At 48.5% G+C, this 17326-nt stretch overlaps 2 protein-coding genes across 2 annotated transcripts; one reads left to right on the forward strand and one right to left on the reverse strand.

Moving 5' to 3' along the window:
* Positions 1 to 2022: 2022 nt before the first annotated feature.
* DMRTC2 (DMRT like family C2) lies at positions 2023 to 5946 on the reverse strand. Its single transcript, XM_055311700.1, has 8 exons — positions 5723 to 5946; positions 5486 to 5643; positions 5130 to 5206; positions 4676 to 4859; positions 4400 to 4526; positions 3389 to 3449; positions 3065 to 3239; positions 2023 to 2135 (listed from the first exon to the last, which is right to left on the reverse strand). Exons 1-8 carry the CDS (start codon positions 5944 to 5946, stop codon positions 2023 to 2025), a joined length of 1119 nt encoding a protein of 372 aa, XP_055167675.1.
* A 5622-nt stretch (positions 5947 to 11568) lies between these two features.
* Positions 11569 to 13391, forward strand: LYPD4 (LY6/PLAUR domain containing 4). Its single transcript, XM_055309539.1, has 4 exons — positions 11569 to 11635; positions 11832 to 11975; positions 12612 to 12938; positions 13189 to 13391. Exons 1-4 carry the CDS (start codon positions 11569 to 11571, stop codon positions 13389 to 13391), a joined length of 741 nt encoding a protein of 246 aa, XP_055165514.1.
* The last annotated feature ends 3935 nt before the right edge of the window (positions 13392 to 17326 follow it).

The raw sequence follows: 17326 nt of genomic DNA on the forward strand, positions 1-17326 counted from the left end.
GAGGGGTGTAGGTAGCATCAGGAAAAAGAATCTGTGAGCAGACATGTCCCTTGAGCTGTCTGTCCCTTCTAAGGCTGGGAATGGGGGTGGGGATCTTCATATCTTTGGAATAGCTCAAAAGGTCTTCATATATGTGGAACGGTTCAAGTAGAACTTGACAGCGGGGGACTAAGAAACGAATGCAGGTAAGATCTCATGATCACTTATAGATATTTTGAGTAGAAAAATGAAAGACTTTTTGAAAAACCCCTGGGCTCATCCCTGTCTCCTGGAGTCCTGACTCTTTCACTCTGTTTATAAAAATTACCTAGTTGATTTGGGGCTTGGCAAGGAGAGAGATACTTCCCCCTATTTTTGCCCAGAAATTTTCCCCTAAAATAGTTGGGCAAGGGCACCTGAGTAGCTCAGTGGTTGAGCATCTGCCTTTGGCTCAGGGTGTGATCCTGGAGTTTCAGGATCGAGTCCCACATCAGCTTTCGCATGGGGAGCCTGCTTCTCCCTCTGCCTGTTTCTCTGCCTCTCTCTCTCTCTCTGTCTCTCACGAATAAATAAATAAATCCCCTAGTGAGCCACTAGGCAGCCCCTAGTGGCTCAGCGGTTTAGCGCCTCCTTCAGCCCAGGGCGTGATCTTGGAGACCCAGGATCGAGTCCCACATCAGGCTCCCTGCATGGAGCCTTCTTCTCCCTCTGCCTCTCTCTCTCTCTCTCTCTCTCATTCTCCTCTCTGTGTATTCTCATAAATAAATAAATAAAATCTTTAAAAAAATAAATCTTAAAAAAAATAGTTGGGCAAGTCGGTTTTTCTCTTCAAACTTACTATTTAAAACGGGAGTAATCACGCACGGTTTACAGAGTTGCTGCGAGGATATATGTGATTCATATATAGTGGGGTACTCAATAAATGATAATAATTGTCTCTTACCTTTTATAGACCCTTCAAAACTTAGTTCATAGTTCAAGAAAAAACCCTTGATAAAGGCTAACTTGATTCTTCCTATTCTCATTGCCCTCAGTTTCCCCATTTGAACAATGTTATTTTAGGTTAGCATTAAATTGGCACTCCACTGGCCAAAGCTGGCCTGAAGATATGTTTTGTTCAGCTCACATAGGATTTAAAGAAGAAAACTGACTCATCATTTGAAAATTGAGATGTTCTACATAGAAATTCAGTTTTCCAGCTTCTCTTGGAAGAAATCAGAAGTTGTGACAATAATGGCAATAATCTACTAGGCCCAAAATAGGCTGCTCCCTTAGGTAGGGCATGCATTCTCAGTTTTCTAGGGCCCATCCAGCTTTCTTTACTCATTTATAGGATGTGCTTGGCTCTGTTCACATTTCAATTTGTAGTCCTCTATACAGTTGGAAATGGTCTATGCCTGGCACAGAGTGGAGGTTTCATTAGAAAATTAGTGAATCTCCCACTATCCTCCTCTACCAATCTTTCTTATCTGGCTATAAGAAATCTGTGTTTGTATTTACTTGTGGTACAGAAAAATAAATTGAACAAGTCCTTTGTGTCAGTCAGGATAGGCTAGATTAGGCTGTGGCAACAAATAACCCCCAAATCTCAGTGGCTTACAACAACAAAGGTTTATTTCTTGGTTACTCACCCAAATGTAGACACAAAATGAAAATACTCTCCTGTTTTTACATGCATGGAGACAGACATGAGTGCACAGGCTTATACAGAATCACATGTCAAATAAATATTCTGGAACATGAACTCATGCAAAAAATTATTTAGACACTGGTTAGCTTAAACTGCACAACTCTCATTTTGTTGGGGATTTAAAAATGTCCCAGGACCCAAGTGAATAAGAGAATCAACTTTCAGTCTAGGAAATGCCCACACTACAAAAGGAACCAAAAGCTACTGAGGCACCTAAAAGGTTAAAAAAAAAAAAAAAGCCAGAAGCTTGTACTAAATTAAATTCCATGCATAAATCCAGAAGTAAAATACCAAATATGCAGTACCCAAAGGCTGTTACCTCTTGCCCCAGCGAGGCCTCCATCTCTGAGCTTCTAGCTTAGGAGGGAGATAGAGCCCAGACGCCCAATATGCAAAGCCACCGAGGGGGCTGGGCTGGGTCGGAAAGAAGGGCTAACAGGCTGGAATCCTCTTCCTCCAGCAGGAGCTATAGGCAGGAAGGAAGGGGGTAGGACAAGTCACATTCATTTCCTCTCCCAGAAATCGCCTCTTTTTATCCCATCCAATCCAGGCCTCATCCTTGTTCACCTGGGTTAAAGCAAACACTTATCCGTCACTGATTTTCCCACCTCCAGTCTTATCTCTTTCAGTCCTTCCATAACAGCCACCATTCTTGGCTATCTAAAGCTCTGGGTCTCTGGATATGTTCCTGCTTAGCTCAGAAACATCCCCTGGCTCCCTTTTACGTGCAGTTGCTAGTCTAGACTCCTAAGCCTGGAACGCCAGACCTCTAAGATCAGAAGTCCCTCCAGTCTCGTCTCCTTCTGTTCCAGCAGTTCTTCCAAGTAGGTTTCCTCACCCACATACCATGTCCAATCCACAATTTTGGACAGGAGAATCCTTGGCCTTCCCCCTCTGCCCCCTCAAAATTCCTCTACTTTTTCCAGGTTTGTCACTGAGCTTTGTGAAGGCATCTCGTTTTCCCAAGTAGAATAGAAGCTCCTGGAAGGCTATTATCTTCCAGGCCAGACCCTTGTTCCTTCTTCAGCCCCTCTCCAGACCTTAGGCAGCCTTGGGCTAGGGTCAGAGGAGATCAGGCTTTGCCACTGTGTTGCCATATGCCCTTGGGCAAGTTCCTGCCTTTCTCAGGGCCTCCTTTTCCTTGACATCAGAGCACCAGGTATTTACTTTTGTGTACAAAATTACTAATACTAATTTATCAAACAACTCTCAACTGCAATTCCAGGAGACAGATTGAGAAGCTTGGAACAGTAGGTTCTTGGCATAACAAGCGGCACACCACTGAAGATGCTCAACCATCTGATCCCGATCTCCTTGGTTAGTCCCTACTTACTCTGGTACCTCCATTTCCCAACTATCCTTATCCCATCTTGTCCCTTTCAGGGAACAGGTTACCTGGTGGGCCACAGGGGTGGAGCAGGGAGATCCACGCAGGATTGGGGGGAACAGAAGAGGTCAGGCGGGGAGCCTGGGAAGAGTCTTTCAGACCCACAAGAGCCTCAGCTGCCTCCCGCTGCAGCTGCCGTTCTGAGGGGGCAGAGGACCAGGCCAGACGAGAGGCTCCAGGGGCCTGCAAAAGGAAAGAAATAGACTGGGCATCCCCACTTCTGCCCACCTTCCAAGTACTCTCTCAGCCTCTGGTATTTTACTATCCCCTATTTTCTCCTCCCCATGGTCAACTTCCTCCCAGGGTCCTGGATCCCACTTTTTTCCCAGGACCTGTGGCTGCAGCAGAAGAGGGTCTGGAGTGCCACAGGGTTGGAGTATCAGAGTCGAACATCTAGAAGCAAGGAGAGAAGATGCCAATGGGATGAAACACATGGACATACATGTACACATGGGAATCTCAGGGCCTGCTGGGCCATTAGGCTTCGTGGAATGGGGCAAGTCCCTTCCCCTGTCTTGGGTGGCATTGTTTACTATAAAGTGAAAATCCTGCCAGCTTATTTCCTCCAGAACTACTGTGAAGTCACTGGTGTCAGTTTTTTAAAAACATATCAAACAGTGAAAGGGGCTGGGATGGCTATTCCTGCCCTATTATAGTCTAGTTTCTCTCCCCTAGGTCCCCAATCCTCATGGAACTTGAGGAGCAGTTTGGCATTTTTTTTTTAAAGATTTTACTTATTTATTCATGAGCGACACACACACACACAGAGGCAGAGACACAAGCAAAGAGAGAAGCAGGCTCCATGCAAGGAGCCTGATGTGGAACTCCATCCCGGGTCTCCATGATCACACCATGGGCGCTAAACTGCTGAGCCACCCGGGCTGCCCGTGGCCTACCTTTAAGAAGCTTTCTCTAATGGCCTCTACAATAGGCCTGAGTCTTTCACCATCACACCCTACCCCACCCTTTCAGCAGGCAATCTGATTCCATCTTATCTGTTTAAGAGGATTTAATAGCCACTATTTGTCCAAAACCAGGGCCTCTGCTAGGTGTATTCCATATATTATCACTAATTCTCAAGACAAAGCAAAAAAAGGTAATTGTGTCTCCAAATGACTGAAAGAAAACCAGGTTCAAAGAAGTAAAGACACTTGTACAAAGGTTCCCAGTTGTGCTCGCTTCAGCAGCACATATACTAAAAAGGTTCCCAGTCAGGCAATGGCAGAGCTAGGAGAGTTCCTCCTCACCCGTTCACCTGGGACCTGGTGTTCTGTATCATCCACTGTGATGTCCAGGACAGGATTAGGCACATTATAGACATATATTCTTCCCTCCCTACTCACGTGCGGGGCAGGGCAGAGGGCCCTTGGGATTCTCCAGAAATAGGAGCCGTCAGTATTGGGTGAGATCCTGGGCAGGTTGGGAGGGGCCCATGAGAGGGCAGCAGGAGGGAAGTGCCAGGATCAAAGCCTAATGAGGGTAAGAGAATGCAGAAGTGTACAGGTGTTAAAAGGTCATGGCTTCCATCTTCCTTCCTATCCTGTATCCTCTTCTTTTTCTGATACAGTGGTACAATGGCATTCAAATAATCAGTTGAACAAATGTTGAATTCATCTCACCAGGAAAGGGATGCAGAGGGATAGCAGGTTCTTGGCACAGCAAGCGGCACACCACTGGAGGTGGCATGGGAAGGCCTGGAGGCAGCCAGTGTCCAGGAGCCCAAGAGCCCGGAGGCACTGGAGTCCAAGACAAAGGCAAGGCTTCTGGGGGACCGCTGAGCAGCAGAGGCCCCCAGGAGTTATCCTGCAAGGGCAGAGAACACAAGTCGGAGTCAGGTACAAGGCTGGGGAAAGAATGAATATGTTCTAGGGTGGGGGCAGGACCTCAAAACTTTAGCCTTGGGAGGGCTATAAAATCCCACCCTCTTGTTTTTTGCTCATAGAAGTGATTTGCCCAGGATGATACTGCAAGTCAGGGCTAGACCCAGAACACACGTGTTGAAGGCACAGAGAGGAAGGGATCTGGGCAGAAGCTACACAGGAGTCACTTCCTCAGGACTGAGGTTCTCCTTACCTTCCCAGGGGGTGTCAGTGCCAGGGGGGCTGTCCCATGGGGTGTTTGAGGCTGGGGTGCTATGTTCTCCTTTCCAGCTGTGAGGGAACAGGGAGAGCTTCAATGAACCCTTTCTCCTGACCCCTCTCCCACTCCAACTGCAAACTGAGTTCTTATCTCCCTGTGGCCCTTTGTTACCCATGGATCTCACTACATCTTCCCAACACCTGATTGCATTTTAGAGTTGGAGAGACAGAGACCCAGAGAGTAGAAATGCTTTGCCCGAGGTCACACACCAATTCCAATGGCAGGTCTGAGGCTCTTTTTCCTACTATGCTTTCTCCGCCCCAGACCCTGGCGCATCCCTGGCCACTCACAGGGGACCCCTGGTCGAATGGCTCCCTTCTTGACATGGCTAGGAGCTTTGGGAGGAGCTGTCCTTCTCCTCATCAGGCCCTGAGCCAGATGTCTCTTGAGCTGTGCCTCCTGTTGCCGACGCAAGGCCACCTGGGCAGCCATGACCCTTCGGCGCTCCCTAAAATGGGGTTGCAGGTCAAAAGTCAGCCACGATGCAGATGAGGCCCATCCTCCTCTCTTTCCTGGATCATACTCACAAGATGAGGACACATTTGTGACACTCGCAAGCCTGAAAGAGGCACAGGCGCTTGTGGCCCTTGAGGTGGGCAGTGACTCCGTGGTTTCGGCAGCGGGCACAGGTTGGAGAGCGGCTGACAGCTCTCTTGGGGATAAGCTCCATGCCCGGGGGGACTCTGGTCTCACCCCCTGTGGTAGAGTCAGAGGCAAAGTGCTGGGCAGTGGGCATTTCGTTGGCATCCATGGATCTAGAGGCAGGGGTGGAAGGTCAGGGTGGCCACCTGGACATTCTCCTGACCAGCCCTCCTGCCCGTAGGAGGCCACACCTGAAGGGGTTCCCACAGCACCCATCTGTGGACTGAGCTTTCACCCTGCTACCCACTCCATGGCTCTCTCCCTCCTTCACCCACTGCCTCCCTTTGGGAGCCTCCTTCCCAGAAGGCTCGCCTGCTTCCCACCACCTGCCTCCTCCTTCCCTTATGTATTCTTTCAACCAAACACTGTTCTCTGTTCCTGGCCTGTGCTTTCCCGGGCACTAGTCCCATGCTCCTAGCCGTGCACTCATGCCCCCCTCCCCAGGGACTCTACACCCCCTTTCCCCCAATGTCCCTGTCCCGATGGTTTGTTTCTTCCTGCCACCGTCTTCAGCAACCACCATCCTTCCTTCCTGCATTTATCCAATTCCTACAACTACGTGTCTGCTCCCCGGTCAATTTTTAGCGTCAGGTACCTCCCGCACACCAACATCCCCCTTGCCCCCCTTTAAAACCAGAACACTCTCTTGCCTCCCCCCACCCCCACCCCGCGATTACTTTATTCTCACGATTGCTTGCCCCACTCAAGAATTATTTTCATTCACTCAACAAACGTTTACTGAGCCCCTTCCAGGTGCCAGGCCCCGACCACGGCCGCAGGCCCCCTCATGGCACGGATTCCCCTCTTGCACCCACATACCCTCCAAACCCCGAGGCAAACCCCGCCCGCGGTGGCCGCTGCGCCCTGCGCTTCGGCGAGGGGGGAGCGGCCTTTGCCCATTCCCAGCAACGAATCGTGCATCGCCCAGCCCACCTCCCCACGGCGGGCGCACCGCCGCCTCGCGCGGCTGTTACTCGCGTGCACCCCCTTTCAGCAGCTGGGCCTGCGGCCTCGCCTCGCTCCAGGGTCCCACGGCGGGGGCGGGGGCGGGGCACGGGGAGGGCGCCCAGGGGCCCCGGCGTCGGGGAGGGGAGGAGAGGGGCGCGAGGAGCGCGGGGGAGGGGGTCCAGCGCCACTGAGAGGGGGAGAAGGGACAGGGAGGGGCGGGGTCGTGTTCGCGTCCCCGGCCCACAGTTACCACAGCCTCGAGCGAGCAAAGCCAGACTCAGTCAGGAGGACGCGAAAGGACGCCGTGAGGAAGTGGCGTGAGGAACGGCTGCGCTCGCGCCGGTTTTCCCGCCCCTTCTCACACGGACCAATGAGCTTCGAGCGTCGCCTCACGCCGCAGAGGCAAGCGACCAATGCGCTTCAAGATCCTACACTGACGGCCCTCCCCTTACCCCCAGCCCGCCTCTCCTCGCGCCAGACTGTCCGGCCAGCCAATAGCGCGTCGAGTTGAGTCTCGTTTTCTCCCCCCACCCCTCCCCCCGTGGCTTGACTTCCTAGATGGTTGTTGCCCTCTTGGGAGAAGTGGCCAATGGGGCGTCGAGTACTGCTCCCAGGATAAGACTGGCCCTGCCCCCTAGAAACGGCTGCCGCGCCCCCCCCCCGCCGCCCCAGGCGTTGACCTGGACCGGTGTGCGCACGCGCAGTCTCGCCCTCTGGCTAGGCTGCACAGCCAGGTCTTGCCGCTCGGTCCCTGGCGGCGACTTCGCTCTGGCGGTTCCTCTTGCCTGCGTGGACGCTCGTGTTTCTCTTCCTTGTGCCCCATCTCCCGATCTACCCTTCTCCTTTTACGCTTTCCCCCTCCTGTGATTTTCCCCGTTTCCTGCGCTTACCCCACCTGAGGGTGCGTGCCTCCTCTTCCGTGTCTCTCTTCCTGTCCGTTTAGGTGCTGATTTTCCTAACTTTGGTTTTCCCGTTCTCTCGGAGTTGCTGTCCGCCTGTACATCCTGCTGATTTCCAGACCCCTGCCTCTACGTTCAGGATTCCCTAATTTCCGAATAGCCTGGCCCTGTCCCCCCCACCCCCCCCACCCCCTTTTCTTTGCTTCCTTTCCAAGAAGCCGCTGTAATATTTCTGTCCCTTCGGCCCTTTCCACTCCCTGTGTGCATCTCCCTCCCTCCCATCTGGGCTCCACTCTGTAATTGTCACCTGTCTTCTCCGTCTCACGGTGCCTCTCCCTCCCACCCTCTCTGTGTTGTCCTCTTTTTCTCTGTGCCTCCTGCCCCGTCTCCTCCCCCACACCCCTCTCCAGCTGCGTTTTTGTGCCCTAGGCCTCATTTTCCTGCCCTTCCTTTTGGACTCTTGCTGCCGGACCTCTGACTCCTTGCAAGGTTCCAGTCCATCCGTTTGCTCCTCCTCCTCTGCATGGTTTCTCTTTTGCAGGGGTAGCATCCCCTCTGACCACTTCCTCATCCTTCTCCCCTGAGAATTTCATCCCACTCTTTTCTGGTTGTACCTCCACTCGTGCTCAGACTTTGGGGTCCTGTCGTTTTGCATTCCAGGCTGGTGCATGCCATCTTCTCTGATTGGCCCAATCCCTTTGTGTGATCCCTTGTCAGCCCATTTCCCTGTCCTGTGTCCCATCTTTTCTGCGATTCTCAGCCCTTTTGTTTGCCACGGGCTTCTGTGTTACGGAGCCTGCGTGCCAGGTGTTCCGGACAGTAAAGGGTGGCAGAAGTGACCTCTAGCTGGACTGCTGTGCAGGGGAACAGTGCTAGACAAAATTGGACAGGTTGTTTGGGGCCAATCTAGCCATGGGAGATGTGGGGTGCGGGAGTCTTGACTTCCTACTAAAGAGGTTGACCTTGATCCTTTAGATAGTGGAAAGACAGAGACTGGGGAGCCAACATTTATGGAGAGCTTAGCACTTGCCTGGCACTTTATATTAATGGCCTTACTAATTTTCAACAATGACTTTATGAGATGTATTATTAATCCATTTTATGAATGAGTTCAACAACTCACACAAGATTGCACAGCTGGTAAATGGAGGGGTAAAGATTCTAACCTTGCTCAACCTTTCAGCCTTTGAACTTGGCTGAATTTAAAACCTATGAGTTTTTGTACCACCTACACTGTTTTATTATTTCCAGTAATCCTCATTTCCCACTTTCATTCCCTAACTCTCCTGTAGACCCTCACTTCAGGTGGCTAATGCCTATCTTTTGGTTCATGTGTGTTCTTGCAAGATGTGTAGTGTCTTATGTCTGTGTGGTTTTTAAAAAAATGTTTATTCATTTATTTAAATAATCTCTACACCCAGCGTGGGGCTTGAATTCATGACCTCAAAATCAAGAGTTGCTCACTGTTCCTACTGAGCCACCTCGGCACCCCTGTGCGTGTGGTTTTATTATTATTTAAAGATTTTATTATTTTTTAAGATTTTATTTATTTATTCATGAGAGACAGAGAGAGAGCGAGAGAGAGGCAGAGACACAGGCAGAGGGAGAAGCAGGCTCCATGCAGGGAGCCCGACGTGGGACTCCCAGGGCCGCAGGTGGCGCTAAACCGCTGCGCCACCGGAGCTGCCCCCTTATTTCTTTATTTTATTTTTTTATTATTTTTTTTATTTTTTATTTATTTATTTTTTATTTATTTCTTTATTTTAGAGAGCCGGCAGGAGGGTAGGGCTAAGGGAGAGGGAGAGAGTCTTAAGCAGACTCCACACCCTAAAGGCAGAGCTCAAGGGACCTGAGATCTGTACCTGAGTCGAAATCAAGAGCTGGACGCTCAGACGACTGAGCCACCAATGCGGCCCTGTGCATGTGGTTTTAACTTTTGCAAGTGATATTTACTTTTAAGCTAATCAACACTGTGCTTTTTTGATCCATCCATATACATGTTATGTGTACATCTAATCAGTTTCTCTTAATTACTGAATAGCATTCTGTGGTTTGCATCCTCTGCATGTTGTGTGTCCACTAAGTCTCAGGGAATTATGCCTTCGACTCACCATCTCCATAGTAATGCTGCATCCTGATCTATGTTCTTTTGTAGAAGAGGGTGGAAATCTCTATTATGTGCACCTACAATATACCAGAAATGGGTATTTGTAAACCTAATTTGACTTAGTATTGCTAGACTCCTCCCCGCAATGCTGCTTTGGGCCTGAAACATCGATCAGAACTCACAACCGTTCCTCAGAGTCCAGAAGGGGATTCTTTCTCCCACCTCTCAGCAACCTCATGAGCAGCAAGTATACAAGGGTCCCTGTATCTGTATCACCACATTGGTGCCAACGCTTACCTTTTTCCAGCTTTCTAATCCTTTGCTAGTCTGATATATGGGCAGTTTGATATGCTGCATTTCTGATTATCCTTATGCTTGAGTGTCTCTTTGCATGTTTTTTAGTCTTTCTGGTTTGTTCTTCTGAGAATTGCTTCTTCATATGCTTGGCCCATTGTCCTACTAGAATTACCCTTCTTGTCAGTTTGCCAGAGATCCTTGGCCATTTTCATTGCTTTAAGGCATTGCGTATGCTTTAAGGCTCTTCTTTTTTGTTTTTCAGGATTTTATTTATTCATGAAACACACACAGAGAGAGGGAGAGACATAGGCAGAGGGAGAAGCAGGCTCCATGCAGGGAGCCCCGTGTGGGACTCCATCCCGGAACTCCAGAATCACGCCCTGAGGCAAAGGCAGACACTCAACCACTGAGCCACCCAGGCATCCAGATACTTTTTTTTTTTTTTAACTGCTACTGTCTGTTACTTCCTATTTTTAATTTGGTATTTTATTTGCATGTTTGTCTCTTGATTAGATTTGCTGGAGAATTATCTCATTGATTTTGTCAAAGAATGTTAAGTTTTCTGTAATTTTGTTATTTTAATTCCCTGATTTCTGCAATTATGTTGATTTCTATCCTTTATTGAGGGGGCAGGGGATGCTTTGTTGTGCCTTGTACAACTTCTGAAGTTAATTCATGACCATTTTTTTTAATGTTCCCATTTCCTGACAAATGTATTGAAAGTATAAATTTACTTGTAACTGCTGCTTTGAGTCCCACATTTTGACGTGTAGTTTAAAAAAAAAAAACCTTGGTTTTGAAGTGGTTATTGACTCATAAGAAGTTGCAAAAGTTGTAAATCCATTAACGCTTCTCTCCACTTCCCCACAGGGATCTCTTCTGTAACTGTAGTATACAAGCATGAACTTGACATTGGCACGATACTCCTAACTAGACTATAGACCTTAATTAGTTTTCACCAGATTGTACATGCACTTGTGTGGGTGTGTGAGAGAGAGATGTACTATGTTCATTATTATTCACTTCTAAATACTTTTAAAGATCCTTTCTGAACCAAGAGTTATTTAGTATTATTTCTGTTAACCTCCACACACATCTTTGTTGTTCTGATCTTACTGTCTCTGGCTGGAGCATAGCCTGTGTAACAGTGATTCTTTAATGACTAAGTCAGCTCTGCTCAGCACCATGTCCAATGGGAAAACCTAAGCAGGAGAGTGAGAGTCATGACTTGAGAAGCTAATGTGGTGGGTTTGGGGCAGGTTGGAGGGCAAACTATGGATATGGGAAGACCGGAGTCCCTGAAGGTCTCAGGGAGTCCATGTCACAAAAACTGACAATCAACTTTCTGCTCTAGAAACAGAGCCCCAGAGGCAGATGAACAGAAAATCCAGATACTGACAAGAACTGAGCTTGATACCTGGATTGAAATTGGTTCCAGATTCACCTCTAGCATTCAGGACCCAGACCCAGACCCAGGACCATGGGACCCCAGCACTTGAGCCCTGCGCAGCTGCTCTGCCTCCTAGGGGCCATCTCTACTCTTCCCCGTATGTCCTGCAGGGCTGGATGCTTTGGTACCTCTAGAGGGTGGGGGGCTGGATTCACCTATCTGGGGGAAGGAGGGCTGGATATCTGGGTTCCTCAGGGGACAGGATCTGTGGAGGTTGAGTTCTTGACTAGCAATTTGGGGCACTTAGAAGGCGATGCGAGGGGCCCATGCCTGGAAGGGCACTCTCTCTTTAGGGGCTGCGGCTCTTTTATGCTATGAAGCAACGTCCTCACTCTTCAGAGCTGTTTCTCTCCATGACTGGAAATGGCTTCTGATGAGGAGCATGGTGTGTAAGCTGAGTGAGGGCTGTGAGGAGACGCTGGTGTTCATCGAGACAGGTGAAGGGAAGTGGCTTTGATACTTTTGGGGGGGATGGCTCTTCTGACCCCCAGCTCCATTCCCAGTACCCAGGACTCTGGACTCGAGTTCCAAACATTTACTCCATTATATCTTTGGGAATAATGTCAAGACACTGGCAGGAGAGGGGCAGGCAGGGCCTGGCTGGATGTGGTGTGGGCTGGATAGGAGGGCAGAAAGGAGGAGAGCAGGGCACCTGAGTGGCTCAGTCAGTTAAATGTCTGCCTTTGACTCAGGTCATGACCCCAGGGTCTTGGGATCAAGTCCTGCATTGGGCTCCCTGCTCAGGGGGAAGTCTGCTTCTCCCTCTGCTCCTCCCCGCTGCTTACTTATGATGTCTCTCTCCCTCTCTCAAATAAATAAAATCTTTAAAAAAAAAAAAGGAAGTAGGCAGATCACAGATGAATGGGCGACAATCTGGGAGAGAAGAAAAGAAAGGGACACAGAGGAGAGAGGAGCAAGGGGGAGACCCTGGGATCTGTGCAGCTGCAGCGAGTGGACCTCCTGGCACATTTGGGGATGGGGCATAGTGAGCTGGAAGAGCAGGGTCCAGGGAGGGAGGGTGGCCTTTGGGTGTGGCCAAAGGATCTGATCAGAGCTCTCTATCTGCTCTTCAGGGACCAGAAGGGGAGTTGTGGGTTTTAAGGGCTGCAGCCCAGCCTCATCTTACCCCCCGCAAGTCTCCTACCTTGTTTCGCCACCTGGATTGTCCATTGCCTCCTATAGCCGTGTCTGCCGCACATATCTCTGCAATAACCTCACCAACTTGGATCCATTTGTGAAACTGAAGGCCGGCACTCCTAAGTCGACAGCATTTTCTTCCCACAGTTGCCCCACCTGTGTGGGTGAACACTCTAAGTCTTGCCTCCCAAATTTTGTCACCACTGATTTTTGCCCCTATGACGCCTCTAAGTGTTACAGTTCCACCTTAAAATTCCAGGCAGGTGAGAGAAGAGAAGCTTGCTTTAGTGCCTTCCCAGGCTAGTGGAATCTGAGAGGGGACTGGGGCCAAAGCGGGTGGGGGGAGGGAGGGGCAGGTGGGTGAATTCCAGGGAGGAAGGACTCAGGTGGCTGGAACCCAAATTTTTGGTGGGAGAGCTGATGTTCTGGTTTGTAAGGGGTGTCTGGAAGGAGGGGCAGTGTGCTTGCATCTGGAAAGTGTTCCTTTCTCCTCTTCGTCTGCTGTACTTACAGGGCTTCTCAATACCACCTTCCTCCTCTTGGGCTGTGCTCGTGGACATCACAAACTTTTATCAGATTTTCACCATATTGGAAACATCAGAGTAACTGAGGTCCTCAACATCTTAGAGAAGGCCCAGGTTGCTAGCACAGAGCGCTCCAGCCATAGTCCTGCTTGGAGCATCCTCTCCAGTCTTCTGCTTGCCTTCAGGGACTAACCGTCTAGCCGGCCTGGACAAACCCTTTCCAGTAACCAAGTAAAGTCACGGAGTTGCCTTTTTGCTTTGTCCTGTGGTCCATGAGGGTGGGGAGGTGTGGAAGTTGGGAAGGGAGCCAAATGTATCCAGAAAAGTGGAGGGGAGGGGCAGCAGCTGGCAAGGTGCATGGCACAGTGAGGAGGAGGTGGGTGGGGACCAGGGTCACTGGCAAAGGGACAGTCATGCCCAGCAACCAGGAAGACCCCAAATATTCTTTGAAGTTTATTATTAGTATTATTTTTTAGTAACCTCTACACTTAATGTGGGACTCCCAACTCACGACCCAGAGATCAAGAGTTGCGTGCTTCTCCAACTGAGCCAGCCAGACACCCCTCCACCCCACCAATATTTCTTTTCTCCTTCCCCTTCCTTTGGCGACCTGAGCTCTAGCCAGGTTCAGCCACCGACTCAAGAGATCCTGGCCAAATCTCTCCCCTTTTCTGGGCCTCAATTTCCTCCCCATTAAAATGAAAGACTTTATGAAGCAGAGCTACGTTTCATCAGGGTGGTTTTTATTTTATTTTTAAAAAAATTTTAAAGAAGATTTTATTTATTTGAGAGACCACCAGAGGATTTATTAGAAAGAGCAAGTGCGTGCACAAGCCGGGGGGAGGGGCAGAGGGAGAGAGACAGACTTCCTGCTGAGTGGGGAATCCCAACACGGGCTCCATCCCAGGATCCCAAGATCATGACCTGAGCTGAAGTCAGACGCTTAACTAAGCCACCTTTCAGGGTGGTTTTTAAATAGGATCACTTATTGAGGCTGTCAGATACTGTGCTGGTATTTGTGCTAGGGTTTTACATACAGGATCTCATCTGATCCCCAGAAGACCTCAGTAAGATAGGTATTTTGCAAAGAAGAAACTGACCCTAAGAGGTTAAATTACCTGCCCAGAGTAGATTCCCTCTTGCCTTCCCTGCAGATCTCCATCCCTGCAGAGGGAATTTTATTGAGAGATTTGGAGACCTGGGCTGCTTTCCTCTGCCCAATAGTTGTCTTTATGTGTAAGTTGGCAAATAAAAGGGAAAGAAGGAGTGCTGCAGGCGGTGGCTGGTTTTCACCCAGAGCTCAGGTTCCAAGTTCCTAGAAGGAGCGCAATATAATTCCTCTATATGGCCATAGGGGGGAGCAGATAATCCCACTATGCATATGCAAGTCAACAAGTTAGGTGTGGCTTGAGTGGGGGTGGGGGTGGGGGATAAGGAAGAGAGTCCGCCATTTCCATATGTGATCTCGGTTTCATTCTTCCCACTGAGAATTGGGGACTTGAGGAGATGGGAACTTAAGGTACTTTTATGGTAGATTAAGCATTTTCTGTGCATTCTCTTATCTATTCTTACTACAATTTTATTTTTTTTTAAAGATTGTATTTATTTTTTTCATGAGAGACACAGAGAGGCCGAGAGAAGCAGATTCCCTGCAGGGAGCCCGATATGGGATTCGATCCTAGGGCTCTGGGATCACAACCTGAGCCAAAGGCAGACGCTCAAACACTGAGCCACCCAGGCGTCCTTATGGAGTACAATTTAATGAATACCACAAACATATCACTGAGTTAAGGACAAAGGGTCTAGGGGTTAGGCAGGGAAAGATAAGGGAAAGGCCCAGAGTCAGGCTCCCACAAATCTCTGGGTTCCCATTAAAACCCAGGACAAGGCAGCCCCGGTGGCGCAGCGGTTTAGCGCCGCCTGCAGCCCAGGGCATGATCCTGGAGACCCTGGATCGAGTCCCATGTCGGGCTCTCTGCATGGAGCCTGCTTCTCCCTCTGCCTGTGTCTCTGCCTCTCTCTCTCTCTGTGCCTCAATAAATAAAATCTTAAACAACAACAACAACAACCCAGGGCACCAAGAGGCCCCAAGGTCAGGCTCCCATAAATCCCAAGGACACTGAGATGCAACAAAAACAGAAGGAAGTAAATCTGGTCCCTTGGCTCCAAAATGTTAGGGAGTATCTTCCTTTGTCAGCTATCAAGTAATCACTGAGATCCCAAACAGTCCTATGTCATTCACTCAAAATGGCACAAGAAATCTCAAGTCCACCAATTCCCTGATCAGGTTTTCTATAAAAGCCCTCAGTGGCAACCTTGTCGGGACCCTTCTCATTTCTGAGAGCTTTCTCTGTATCTTTGCTTAATAAACTTCTGTTGCTTTACTCATGCTCCTTTGCCGGCGGAATTCATTCTTTGGCTGTGTGAGACAAGAGCCAAGCTCTCCCACTTCAATTCTACGTAAGAAACAGGATAGGAAGAGTAACTTGTATCGTACCTATATATTTCTTCCCATCCCATCTCTTTGCCTCATCCCATGATGTAACCACCCCTCTACATTTTACTTGCCTTGGATTTTTGTGTACTTTGATTGCATATGTATAATATATTTAAACAATACATGTTTAATGTGCTTGCTTTGATCTATGCAAAAATGGTATGTTTATACATTTCTGAAAGTTGCTCTTTAAAAACTCATCATCATATTTCTAATTTTTTTAAAAAAATTTATTTTAATTAATCTCTACACCCAAAGTGGGGCTCAAACTCACAACCCTGAGATCAAGAGTTGCAAGCTCCATGGATTAAGCCAGCCAGATGCTCCTATATTTTTAATATTCATTCAAATTCCAGGATATGCTTTCGTTCTTTTTTTTTTTTTTAAGATTTTATTCATTCATTTGAGAGAGTCAGTATACACGCAGAGGGTAGGGGCAGAGGGAGAGGGAGAAGCAGACTCCTGGCTGAGCAGAGAGCCAGATGCAGGGCTCGATCCCAGGACCCCGGGATCATGATTGGAACTGAAAGCAGACACTTAACCCACTGAGCCACCTATGTGCCCCTGTTCTTCTGTTTTTACCATTGTATTACCTCCTCTTGAGTTATCATATCACAAGACAATTGTTGTCAATTATCCTTGGATTTCCTCTCTCCCTCTGCCTAGGTTTTTTTATTAAGGTTTTTTTTTTTTTTTAAATTCATGAGAGACACACAGAGAGAGGCAGAGACATAGGCAGAGGGAGAAGCAGGCTCCCTGCAGGGAGCCCGATGTGGGACTTGATCCAGGAACCCCAGGTTCATGTCCTGAGCTGAAGGCAGAGGCTTAACCAATGAACCACCCAGGTGCCCCTCCACCCAGTTTTTTGATATGGCTATTGCTGCTATGAATATTCTTTTACATGTCCCCTAGTGCTTATGTGTAAGAAGAGTTTTTCCTGGGCACACACCCAGGAGTGGTATTGCTAGGCTGTAAAGTTTGCTCAGCTTTGGAGAACTACGCCAAATTGTTTTCCAAAGAAGTTGTAGCAATTAAAAATTACTAGTGAGAGAGTAAAGAATTCTTATCGATCCAGATCCCTCCAACTTTTCTGACTTTTTAATTTTTGCTAGTCTGGTGGGTGTAAAATGGCTTCTCATTGTGGTCTGAACTTTATCTCCCTGATTAGTAAATAGGCTGAGCTTCTTTCCATGTGCCTATTTACTGTGCTTCTTTTGTAAAATGCCTATTTATGGGTTTCTTGGGTCTCTTTTCCTATCAGGTCATTTGTCTTCTTCTTATTGATATGTAGGAGTTCCTTATGTGTGCTTATGTATTAAATACGAACATTCTGTCACTTGGATGATTTGTTTTCATTTCTTATATCTTTTGAAGAACCAAATTTATTTTTTTAAAGATTTTATTTATTTATTCATGAGAGACAGAGAGAGAGAGGCAGAGACACAGGCAGAGGGAGAAGCAGGCTCCATGCAGGGAGCCCAACGTGGGACTCGATCCCAGGACTCCAGGATCACGCCCTGGGCTGAAGGCAGGGGCTAAACTGCTGAGCCACCCAAGGATCCCCAAGAACAGAATTTCAATGTTGAATTTCTCAATCTTCCAGTTTTATGGTTGATTTTTCTTGTGCCTT

This window comes from Nyctereutes procyonoides, unplaced genomic scaffold (genome assembly GCF_905146905.1).
Source record: "Nyctereutes procyonoides isolate TBG_1078 unplaced genomic scaffold, NYPRO_anot_genome, whole genome shotgun sequence".
Classification (NCBI taxonomy): Eukaryota; Metazoa; Chordata; class Mammalia; order Carnivora; family Canidae; genus Nyctereutes; species Nyctereutes procyonoides.